The sequence below is a fragment of the Gopherus flavomarginatus genome, chromosome 1 (genome assembly GCF_025201925.1).
Source record: "Gopherus flavomarginatus isolate rGopFla2 chromosome 1, rGopFla2.mat.asm, whole genome shotgun sequence".
In the NCBI taxonomy this organism is placed as follows: Eukaryota; Metazoa; Chordata; order Testudines; family Testudinidae; genus Gopherus; species Gopherus flavomarginatus.
Window position 1 is genome coordinate 13,369,608 of NC_066617.1, and position 12,959 is coordinate 13,382,566.

Here is a 12,959-nt window from a genome sequence, read left to right on the forward strand (position 1 = left end):
GTGTTGATTTACTGAGAGCCTGTGGGTTTTTTGTTAAATTTATAGGCTTTGTGTTGGAATTACGACTGCACCCCCAGAAGAAATGCAGTGGTTCTGTTCTAAGTGTGCCAGCAAAAAGAAAGATAAAAAACATAAGAAGCGGAAGCACAGAGCACATTGAAGTCTTCACGATGGATTTAAGTTGTACAGTCACTTCAGCACTTCTGCCCTGACGCCTTGGTAGACGGATTTATTGTGCTTCTGCCTCATCATCCGTCATCAGGTTTTATGGATTGACTCCTGAATGAATCAGGAACAAAAATACACTGTCCATTCTGGACTGTTGTTTTTTCCAAACTGTGCGTGAGCCGCAGTGGCTTAGATTTTAGTATGTTCTGTCACTGTCTTTCACTTACTGAAGGAAACCCTCACTGAGGGTTAAATAGTTAACGATACAGTTCCCGCTCTTGCAGATTGGCATCAGCAACGGCAAATGTTGTAAATAAAGATATCTCATCTGTCCTTTTCGATGTGTTTTTATTCTCTCCTGAGCCTTTGCATTAAGGTGTTAAAAGAGAGGAGAAATATGTAAATTGCAGTAACTGTAATCTAAGGAGGCCTACTGGAATGATGTCTGTAGTCAGAATACAGTTTTCAAAGCTCTATCCCTGCATAGCCAGATAATCATAACATGAACATAAAACAAGTGGCTGGTAAATATTTTTGTGATAAGAATATATGAAACTTTTTTCCTTGATTTTTAGTACTAACATAAAATAAACATGTTCAGGCTTTTGTGAAATATCTTCTATTTTTTAAAAGAAAGTTTCTGTTGTGTCAGGTTTTTTTTTCTTCCATGTGAATTGTTTTCAGTGGACCTGTAATATATTTTATACTTTTTGTTTTTAGTCAGTGTCAGTGTACCTTTTCATTGCTTGTATATTTCATCAGCGTGTAAAAACACTTCTCATTAAAAGACGTTCTCTCATGTAAATACCTGATATTTATAAAGTTTTTTTTTTTTTAAGGTTTATGGGTTTGGGGTTTTTTTGAGTGTCTAATCCTAGCAGGTGTGAAAATTCTGTATGATTTATGGCCATTACTGTGGCTTTAAAGGATCGTGATAGACTCACCCCCAAAAGGAGCTTTCCAAGTGGCCCACTAATGAAACCAACCAACCTTCTGCTTAAGGCCCTGATTCAGGAAGGTACTTAAGGGTACGTGTAACTCTAAGAGGGGAGTAATCCCAGTGCATGGAATTGGGACTGTTTTTATGCCTAGTGAGACAGATACTGAAGTGACTTTCTGAATCGAGACCTAAGGCAATGGGCTCAACCAGTTTTAATGGTAGCAACTGAGTTTTAATTTATAGCTGGAGCAGCTGCTTTTATTTGCAAGTGTTTCTGTATTTGTCAAAATGATTGCGCTCGCATTTAGAAAAAGGAAGTGTCGTTCGTATTCCATAAAGACTAGAAAGCATACTGTGCCATTTTGTGTTTGTTGTGATGTTTTCTTTTAGTGTATCTTTTAATCAGTATTACCTTGCAAAGACAAATAAAGTATGCTATGGAAATGTATCTTTTATTCTCCATTTTAAACAAAGGAATAATTCTCTAGAATGCCACGAAACTGTGACAGTATGAGATATTTTAGTACAGTGTGTCTGAGAGGTAAATCAAGTATATAGCATTACATCTTAAGTATTATGCCTTATGTTTCAAAAGCTATAGGATAAATCCAGCTGTCATCATTTAATTCTCGGGTGCTCCTACTCTGGACAGTGATAAGCATCTTGAGTTTTAGAATGCAAGCATTTAACCTGTTGCACAGATATTACAAATTACTTTTTTTTAAATGCCATCTAAATTGATGTTAATGAGACTGAATTAGTCATGTTTTTTAAAACATCTTGTCTAGTTAAAGAAATTAGGTTTTCCTGATGTGACTGTTAAATTGCAAATCAGTGGAGATATGGATGAAATTGGTTTATTAAAAGTGCACTGTTACCTTCTTTGTTCCATGCCACCTCATTTATATTCTATCCCTAATTGCCAGTCAACACATTAGCCAAGACTGTTCTTGGTTTTAATTTCTAATTTTGGATCATTCGATGTTTTAAAACTTATTCTTGTTTTCCCTGTATCGTAGACACACACAAAATATACTGTCTTTGGTCTCTTCGCTTTGGGTGCACAATAAAGAACTTAGCTTTTGGTAACTTGTTTATCATTTTCCCCCTGTGTTCGGTGAATCAGAACTTTTCACATTTAAATGATTAAATTATGCAACTTAGATACAAATGGAAAAGTCTCACATTTGCCACTTCTCCTGCATTTCAGAAATTTGTGTGTTTGTTCATTGCTATTTCAGGGTTGTTTTCCTAAACTCGGATCATTTTTTTTATGAATTATCTTTGCAGTAATATCATCAAAGAATCATTATCAGGAGGCTTGAATGGCTCATGAGGTTAAGAAGGGGAGATAAAGCCTTTCACCGGGTCACAAGGTTGAATCCAGCCTTGGACAGTAGAAATGAGCAGCCTGATTCTCCTTTCCCTTGCTCTGGACTAGATCAGAAGTCAAGGGCGTTAGTACTGATTGTAAGAGAAGAATCAAGATCCAAAAATGGCTACAATCTGACTGCTGTTGAGTGGCCATTTTAAAATTACCTACTTTAGCATTCTGTAGTCCACCCCTAAATGGATTATTTTAATTCCTTCCATGTAAGAGATTGACAATAGCAAACTCTCAAATAGACCTCATGGAATTTCTGGCTATAATCCCTTTTCAGGGTATAGAAACTCTAATGGTGTGAAGTTAGGTTTTTTTTTTTGTTTTTTTTTAAGTTGGGTGTTTGATCTGTATGTTTGTTTGGGAGTCTTTTCCGCTGTGTTTTGTAGTTTGATTTTTTTTTTCTTGTGGTTTTGGGGCTTTCAATTTTATTTCTATTGATAGAGAGGTGTCCATGTGGTGAATGTTGTGTTATGTTGGAAAGACTTTATCAAAAGGAAAGTTTGCTGGTCTTTGTCTTTAGAGGACAAGTTTCTGTCTTGTAAATTAGACTATTGAGAGTACAAAAATAAACATAGCCAAAGGTTTGGAAAGTAAGGACCTATGAGGAAAGAAATAATTTTCAGTATATAGAGAAGACAATGAGAACTCTACATATACACCTCTACCCCCATATAACGCTGTCTTCAGGAGCCAAAAAATCTTACCACATTATAGCTGAAACCATGTTATATCGAACTTGCTTTGATCCACCGGAGTGCGCAGCCCCACCACGAGTGCTGCTTTACTGCATTATATCCGAATTCGTGTTATCTCAGGGTAGAGGTGTATGTAAAAAACAAGACGAGGGTATTATTTTTTCCATTAATCGGAACAGGTAATAGATTTAAGCCACTGCAGGGAATACTAAGAGTAAAATTAAGGAAAACTTTATAAAAGTTAGGTAGTAGGAGAAAACCTATTGACTCTCACTGCCGGTACTGGGCCAGGTGCTGATATGATGTAAATCTGCAGAGCTCCACTTAAGTCAGGGAGCCTGTTTCATCTTACAGCAGCTGAGAACCTGCCCTTTTGTGCTTTAAAGCCTCACTTTTTGGATCTCTACCTGAATAAAGTCACACAGAAATATTTCAGGTGGGTAGTGTGTTCATCAGTAATGTAAGATGTGCCTGAAAGCTAGTGGAGAATCCTGAAAAACTAGCTCCCAGGATGTTTGTAATTAACCACACTCATTAACTGTATAATCACATTTTGCACCCAGAAAAATCTGTGACCTAGTAGCAAGATCTTATGGAAAAGCTTGTATCTAGAAAATGTCTTGCCTAGCAATTTTATTGAAGGGGATTTATGGAGACGTTCTTGTACCCAGATAATCTAACTTCAGAACTGTATTTAGCACACACAGCATAATTTCTATGGTTGACTAGGTGTTTCTCTTCTGAAGGTGTCTGCAGTTAAATACAGTGAGGATCTTTATGCTCCGCAGCTGAGTTGTGATTTGTGAAGGTATCAGAGCTTGTGACTTTGTCCTGGGCTTTCCAGAGATAAAATATACAGCATTACTTCACTGTATCACCTAAACCTTCTTTGTTCTCCTTTCAATAGGACGATTAAACAAAGACCTACTAACCAAATTAAAGTATAAAATGAACACTGATATATGGAAACCTTGCCAGAAAGCATGTTAATGAATGAAGTTCTCTAAAGGCATGCTGACTAAGTTTTCAATACAAATAGTTTTATGGCCAATCTCTTTAGTTCGTAGCAGTTCTCTTTAGAAGTTTGTCTCAAAGTAGCTGCGTTTCCTTGACTGTAGAATGAATTAGATAATGTTCTGAATAAAATCTCTTCACAATCGTGTCAGTCATTCTATTTAGGAAACTCTCTTTCTTCTTTTGGAATCTTAGATCAGCTGTAGCCTAAAAAGTATAAAGCATCTATTAATCCAAGTGTGGAGTACAGCAGAGGATGCTGTAATGGGAGATTTAAGACAGCCAAACAGCTTGTACTTGATTGGTGTAAGCAGAGGCATTTCATTTAAATATGAAATATTTCAGCTGGCAGTTTGGCTCTTTCACTTGGGACAAGCCAAGGTGCAGCTGTGATTCTTCATACAACTGTCCCTGGGATGCAGTCTTTGGGCCAGATCCACAGTTGGTGTAAAGTGACATAGATCCATTGGAATCCATGGAGCTATATTTGTTTACACCTGCTGAGGACTGGGCATTTTGTATATGAAGGTGATTATTTTTATAATTACTTTAAATCCCCAAGGCTTCATTTTGCTTTTCCTGGAGCCTTGATTTTCAATATGGAGTTCTATGTTCCTGGAAACATACGTAAAATATTATTTCATTTTTGTTAGTGGCCGATGACTATACACTCATGGCTGATGCATAAGCACAAGCCTACAGTGGGCTCAGAGATATTGTGGATTTGTACCTGTGTTTGTACCTTATGCAAATGATGATTGTGTTCAAGGATGTTAGCATTGCTCGAGATTTAATGGGATGTCAAAATGTTGCCCACTGTACAGGCTTCGTAAAACAAAGCTATTGGGAAAATGTAAGCAGAAAATTTTCCATGATCCTTTTAAAAGTTCAAATTGAAAGTTGTTACTAATGAGTAGATATTTTCTTGCTGTGTTGTCAATTGAAGCATTTTTCAGTGTTGTGCTGTTACGTAGAAACCTGAAAGCAAAATCAGCAGAAACTGACTAAAAACAAACAAAAAAACTTTAAATTAATGAGCCTATTATATTGCCTAAACTGGGGGGAGGCTACAAAAAGTAACCAGTCTGACTAGTGAAAATTGAATTTGATTTTTAAACTTCAGTTTTAATAATATAAAATGTGAGGGGATTTGTTTTATAAAGTAAAAACCGTTGCCTGGCAATGTTCCTTTAAAATGTAGTTTTGACAACATATTAGATTACGAGCTGTTACCCCTCTGTCGTTGTTTACTGTTCTTGTGGTGAGATGTGTGATGGCATATTGTTGGACCACTGTACTGTTGTAACCCGAGAACTCCAGCAGTGCTGGTAGTGGGTTGTGTGCAAGAGGTCTTGGATACACAACTGTTAACTGCAGTGGCTCTGCTAATAAGAAAACTAAACTAATTCCTGGTGTGTTACCAGGGTCATCCTTCCACATGTTCAGGGCCAATGAATGTTTGTTTTATTAAACTTTCAGATTTTTCAGTTTAATGTCTGCATTATGTGTGGGAGCCAAATAATGCAGCAGCACCGCCACAATATTTCCTGATACAAGAGCTGGAAAGACAATAGGAGTGGGAAGGGGATTGCACAAAATTATTTCTATTTTTAATCCAAATTTCTTTTACCGGACAAGCTCTATCTTAATACTAAACGTGGTGACTGCTGGTAAATGTTCTCTTCTAGCGGTGTCTACAGAAGAGGAAGGTCCTGCTAGTGAAGGCAGGGGGCTGGACTCGATGACCTTTCAAGGTCCTTTCCAGTTCTAGGAGATTGGTATATCCCCAATTATTTATTTATTTATATATTATTTTATAAGGATAGCACTCAGCAAATCTGACTTCATCCTTGCCTCTGTTACAGATTTACAGGTGACCGTGGCACGTAATCTCTCTGCTCCCCAGTTTCCTCCTCTATAGAATGGGGATGTCATGGAGCCCACAAGGCAAGAGTGCCTCCTCCTGGCAGATCTGGGGATTAGCTCCTTCCAGAGGTGCTGCACCATCCTCTGGCAGTCTCTCCACCCATCTTCGCAGTGTCTGGAGCTCCTTAGCCACTTGGCCCTCCAGCCAGGTCACTGTGCTTCCTCCTCTTCTGGACTAACAACGCCTTTTGGGGCAAACTGTCCCAGGCAGTCTGCTCTCCTCTGCCTGGTCTATGTCACTTCCTCCATGACTGGTAGGGGAACCTGGGCACGCCTCTACTTGGGGTTTCAGCTGAGGGACCTCTCAGCAGCAGACAAGATCTGTATACTCTATGCCTTGCTGCTTTTCCCATGAGCCTTTCCAGCTCTCCTGTCTCTGGATTTGCCAGTCCAAACTCCCTCTTCCCAGGAAGTAACTGTAAACTACCCTCTGTAGTCCCCAAAACACCACCGTTTTCCCAGGGAGTGACTGCAGACTCCTTCTCTGCAGCCCCTAACTGCTCTCAGCTTCTGGACTTTATACAATTCCCTCCTGTTCCCATCCATCTGAGCCTCATCTAATTAATCCCTGCTCCTTGGCTTTTCCTCCAGGTGGAGCCTGGACAGTTAATTGGCCTGCTGGCCACGTTAACCCCTTCAGGCCTTGTGTGGGATGGACACACCGGCACAGAGTATAATATTTCCTTTTCCCCACTGTGTTTTGTCTACTAAGATTGTAAACACCTCAGGGTTGGGAACTGGCTCTTACTATGTGTTTGTACAGTGCCTAACTCATTTGAGCCCTGATCTCAAATTTGTGATGGATGCCCAAAGCCTCCTGTGGGTACAATATTCGGTTAGATATGCCCATGCCTTCTGGCTCCCTCTTTGTGTGACTGTTAGGAACTCGCCTCGCTTTAGAACTCTGTGTCTGAACCAGCTCGTCACTGGGTGTGTTGTTAGTTCCATTTTCACTGCTGATGGTAGTGGACCCTGTGTCTTCAGATTATAGCTGGACATCTTCCATCAGGTTTCCTCAGGATTTGTATCCATCAGTCCTGCTGTTTCATCAGGGCCGGCTCCAGGGTTTTTGCTGCCCCAAGCAGTGAGGAGTGGGAGGGGGAAAGCTGCGATCATGATCAGCGGCAGCTCCACCGCGCCGCTTTCTTCTTCGGCAGCAGGGACCGAGAGATCTGTCGCCGAATTGCCTCTGAAGAGCCCAACGTGCTGCCCCTTCCCCTTGACCACCCCAAGCACCTGCTTGCTGAGCTGGTGCCTGGAGTCGGCCCTGTGCTTCAGATCTGTTTATTCAGATACTTTGTGTGGAATAAGGCAGGTAGGACTGAGCTCCACACTGAGCTCTTATATTTGTTAGTGATGGTTTTATCTTCCACTGCTATTTTTTTGTTTTTTGAGGCATATCAGAAAAGCTGCTCCTTGCCTGCGGTTGCTTCTGTGAGGTCTGTCAAAATATATCCCTCACAGATGAGCATGATCACTGCCTTTTGTGGCTCTGTTGGCTGTGTAATCTCTCAGATAGCACTCTGAGTTGCTAGGTACATAGGTGAGAGCATTGTAAAGACAGACAGTGCTTCCCTGAATCATCTTCTAAGCCCAATGCCAACTCATAGACTATTAGGGTTGGAAAGGACCTCAGGAGGTCATCTATTCCAACTCCCTGCTCAAAGCAGGACCAATCCCCAGACAGAGTTTTACCCCAGTTCCCTAAATGACCCCCTCAAGGATTGAGCTCACATTCAGGGGCTGTGTATCCCAATGGTGGCTCCAATTCTGATGAAATTCAGATCATTGTTATTCAACAACAAGTAGTGGGGTGCTGGTATTTCTCTCATTTCAAGCAGTGGTCAGCAAGGATTTTCCTGGTCATTATTCACTTAGCAAGGAAAGGGTGAGGCTGATCCCAAAAGATGGGCCAACTGCTAAAAGACCCTGTGGATCGGAGATTGCTGAAGCAAATAATTCCCAAGTGGAGTTCCCCTTCACCTGTCTTAGTCTAAGTTGCAGATATAGGACCTGATTCTCTTCAGAAGGGCTCAGTACCCACAACTCCAGCTCAAGTGGATGGGAGCTGCAGGTGCCCAGCACCTCTGAAAATTTGACTCTTAATTCATCAGAGTTAATATAGGTTTTATTTTATTTTTTTGGTGCCCGTGTTCAAGGGCAGGGCAGGTTTTACTTAACACAGTGGTCAGGTTCATGAGGGGCCTTTTGTGTTTCAAATCCCCCTTTCAAGTCCAGAAGCTTCTTGTGTTATAGGTAGGGTGACCAGACAGCAAGTGTGAAAAATCGAGACGGGGTGGTGGAGTGTAATAGGAGCCTATATAAGAAAAAGACCCAAAAATCAGGACTCCCTCTATAAAATCGGGACATCTGGTCACCCTAGTTATAGAGTATCATTGTGGTCTACCTAAGCTACTGAAGCCTCTTTCAAAGCCATTTGATTCCTGCCAGCTCAGGTTTCTTGCATGGAAAGTTTTTCTTTCCAGTGGCTGTGGCTTCTGTTTGTAGAGCAAGAGAACCTCAGGGTCTAGTGTCTGATCCATCCTAGACTAAATTTTGCAAGGATAAGATGGCACTGTGGACTCAGACAAGATTCCTTCCCAAGGTGGTGACAGAACTCCACCTTAATGACTTCATCATCCTGCCAATTTTTTCCCACGCCCAAATGCCCATTGTTGCAAGACCTTGGTTTGCAATTTTGAGACTACCAAAGATCCCCAGGCCTTTATCTGCAGCTGGCTGCAGATCTTGATGTCCATCCAACTTTTCATTTCACTTGACCTTGGTCCAACAGGTCTGTCTTTACCAGAGCCATGGTTAAATGGCTGGCTGATTGTATTATTTCTCTTTATGTGCTCTGCAACTTTTGGGTTGCATATGTTGGTTGTGAAGTTACACACTTACAGAATGTTATTGCTTAGAATTCTGGCGTGAATCCAGCTTTGGCTTCATAGGTTGCACAAGCTGTTTGAGTTGTGTGCTCGTAACTTTTTCTCCCCCTAGCTATTTTAATTTTCTGGGATGACTGTACAATTTAGCTGTCTGTGTCTGCTTATCATTATCAAAACTTTATTTCTTTGCTACTGCTGCTGCTGTGAGAGATTGCCAGTAGCACACGTTTACTAGTCTGAGACCTGCCAGTTTCCTTTGTGTGAAACACAACGGACTACAATTAGTCATCTTCTGGAGAGACACCTTTCGAGCTTTTCGGTGTCCTAGAATGGGCTCTATTGTGAGTCATACCTTTTTGAAGAAAAGAACATTACTTATCTGCTACCATACTACATTCCACACCCAGTTATCTCCACAGAAGTGGGGCTCCATTGAGTAATTCTTTGCTTGCTACCAACTTATTGCAACAAATTAACTGGTGGTTAGCGGCAGTGAGAGCTGCTATATCCTCAGCAAGGCAAGGATCTGTTGCCATTCCTTGTGTTAGTTTAATGGCTTCAGAACTCTAAAGGTATGATAGTTCCCATCAGTCCCACCTGTAGAGAGCATGGGAATCCATTAGAATTGCTTACTTTGTATGACCAAGGACTAATTTGTTTAATACGTGTATTACAAATGGAGACAATGAGGCAGAAGTTCTAATGTGATTTGTCCCAGGTAGCAAAGTCGAGGCTACAATTCAGAGCTTCTGACTTCCAGACTGGTCTCTAAACTAACCAGATTATTCTAGTCCTGGAAAAGCTTTAGGTAAAAATAGTGGCCTTGCGTTTGCAGTTCAACCGTATCCAAAACCAGAATAAATCTCTGAAATGTTAACCATCCAAAAACTGGGTTCTGCTTTTTTTGGCCCTTCATATCCATATTTGCAGCTAACAACTGTTTTAATTGTGATGGCGGTTGCTGGTTTTAGCTATATGTTCCTGCTTGGTAAAGCTGGTGTTACCTCTGTAGGCATCTTATTATTAACGGAACATCAAGGATTCCTTCTCGCACATTCAGAGTGTTGAGCCTAAATGTGCGGTCTCAGCTTTTATCAGTGCAGCCCTCAGGAATCAGTTCAAGGATCCATCCAAAGCTCTGTGATGCAGTGAAATGTCATTGCTAGAACTTCCCCAGATGGCCAGATTGTATTCAGGATTTGCCAACATACAGAGTTGTACCAGCTTACTTTGAGATGTGATTCAGGTTAGTTAAAGTTGACTGGAACAGATTTAAAATAAACCACACACATCAAAATAAGGGTCCACCTTGGGAGTTGTGTCAGATTAACTAAATCCATTGCAAGTTTGTGAGTGGGCAAAGCCTCAATCTAATGATTTCACATGGAGGTGCAGGCTCCCTGATTAGTTGCTACCAACCTCTGCTGGAAGTGATGCCATTCAATAGCCATACAATTAAGTAGCATTTCAGTGTTTGTGATCCCAGATCATATTAAACTTGATTTTTAAAAGTACATTTGATTTTCCCTCCATTTTTTTCCCAGCGGGACACCAGTAAAGGTCATTTGGCTGCATTTCCACTTTTAATGTCCATATCTACCATGTTTGGATTTCTTTTAAAAGTCTCACCTTAGCTGTGCATTTTCTCAGATTTATAACACATGTTTATGGGAAAATTGCAACATTCTTGATCTTTTTACCCTTAAATTACTTATATTTACACTCAACCTGAACTCTAATTTAATGTATTCCCAGACCAAAAATATGTTAAATTAATATAATTATATTTAATAGCTTTTGGAAGTAAAGCTATCATTTTAATTAGAGTTCTGGCCACTGTTATAGACAGACTCACAAATGTCTGTTTTCAGTTTCTCTGTTTAATCTCTGCCCAGAGATGAGTTTTTCAGCGGCATCAAAATTTCTTTAATAGTTTTTGTGTCATATACCTTGAACACAGCTGGGAAAAAGGCTAATATAATTCTGGAGTGCATTAACAGGAGTGCTGTATGTAAAACATGGGAGGTAACTGTTACAGTCGACTTGGCCTCAGTTGGCATATTTGTGTCCAGTTCTTGATGCCCCACTTTAAGAAACACATAGACAAACTGGAGAGAGTCCAGAGGAGAGCAACAAAAATGATGAAAGATTAAAAAACCTGACCTATGAGAAAAGGTTAAAAAATTGGGCTTGCTTAGTATTGGGAAAAGATGACTGAGTTGCAACATAAGTCTTCAAATATGTTAAGGCCTATTATAAAGAGGACAATGATCGATTGGTCTCCATGTCCACTGAAGACAGAACAAGAAATAATTGGCTAAACCTGCAGCAAAGGGGATTTAGTTTAGATATTAGGCCAAATGATCTAAAGCACTGGACTAGGCTTCCAAGAGAGAGTGGGAGGTCTAGACCGTATTCAGTCCTGCCTTAAGTGCAGGGGACTGGACTAGATGACCTCTCAAGGTTCCTTCCTGTCCTACAAGTCTATGACTGTGGAATCCCCGTCATTGGAGGATTTTAAGGACAGGTTAGACAGACACCTGTCAGGGATGGTCTGGTTTACTGGGTCCTGCCTCAGCGCATGCAGTTGGACTAAATGACCTCTCAAGGTCCCTCCCAGCCTACATTTCTATGATTTGATGTTAAAAAGCACTTAATTCAAATGTTAGCAAACAAGGTTTTTTTAAAAGCAACACTTAGTCTTGGCAAGGCCAAGTGGAGGAAGCCTTTGTCGAATGACAATAGTAGCCAAGAAGCCAAGAGGAGGCTCTGGAACCTGCTTAGACCTTTCAGAAATGGGGTGAGATCCTCTGCTGAGCTTTTAGAGGTTGGACCAGAATGGGTGTAGGCACAGAGCAGCTCCTAAGCTGATCCCCTCCAACAGGCCTTAGACGAGTGGGGAGAGACGGTAAGTGGCCAAATAAGCAGTAGTACCGATGGTTCAGGGACTGTTTGCAGAACCCAGTGAATGACCTGAAAAGAATCTAGGCCTCGCTGGATTAAAGTACCATCAAGCCAAATAGTTCCAGGTCATGGAACTTACAAGTTTCATGACTCACTCCACCTTTTCCTGATTTTATTTTGAAACTACATTCCCGGGGGTAGGAGGGGAGGAATCAAGCACTCAGAAGTCAGGAAATGAAGAATTGAAAGGTCAACCTTAACACTTTTCCCTCATGTGCTTTAGCATATGAAATCTTTGTCATTATTGTGTGTTGTCAGCGCAAGAGAGAATAGGATTTTTATTTTCTATGCCTTAAAATACAGTAGGGCACATACAGTCCTCGAGCTTCATTGGGTTTTTAAAAAGTCTTCATGAGATCTATAAAACAAGCCAAGATTTGAGGGGGATAGGGGAGAAAAGACCACTTCAGTGGTTTTCAAGTTTAAATTTGAATGGTCCAGAGTCTGAATTAGTGTGTGATCTCCTCTCTTAATCTCTCCAGTATGAGAGAAGCCAGAGATTGAAATAAGCTTAAATTTAAGGCCCTGATTACGGTACAGGGACTATAGTGGTATAGCTATGACACTGCAGCTATCCCGGCATAACCCCATAGTGTAGACACAATCTACAGTGACCGAAGGAGTTATTCCATCACTGTAGGAACTCCACCCCTGCCTCCCCACGTGGTCAATGGAAACATTCTGCCATCCACCTCGTTGTGTCTACACTGGGGATTAGTTCAGCTAGCTATGGCACTCAAGGGTGTGGATTTTTCACATCCTGAGGGCCATAGTTATGTTGACCAAAATTTGAAGTGTACAGCAGACCCAGAGATAGTGTCCATATAGCCCAGAGAGATTTAAGGCATCAATACAAGAGGAAGGTTCGTTCTCAGTCCTGCAACTGCACTTCCTGACTTCTAAGTGGAGTTGGTCAGAAGATGAGGGCATTCTTCCACAATTATGTTCCGACCAACTGATCAGAAAATATTCAATTC

At 40.9% G+C, this 12,959-nt stretch overlaps 1 protein-coding gene across 1 annotated transcript in view; it reads left to right on the forward strand.

The window, feature by feature from the left end:
* The window catches only part of TAF3 (TATA-box binding protein associated factor 3), a 142,261-nt gene extending 140,276 nt beyond the window's left edge, over positions 1–1,985 (forward strand). The window contains exon 7 of the mRNA XM_050936867.1: positions 46–1,985. Within this exon, the coding sequence (XP_050792824.1) occupies positions 46–160 (115 nt within the window). The 3' untranslated portion in view covers positions 161–1,985. The remainder of the gene's footprint in view (positions 1–45) is intronic.
* The last annotated feature ends 10,974 nt before the right edge of the window (positions 1,986–12,959 follow it).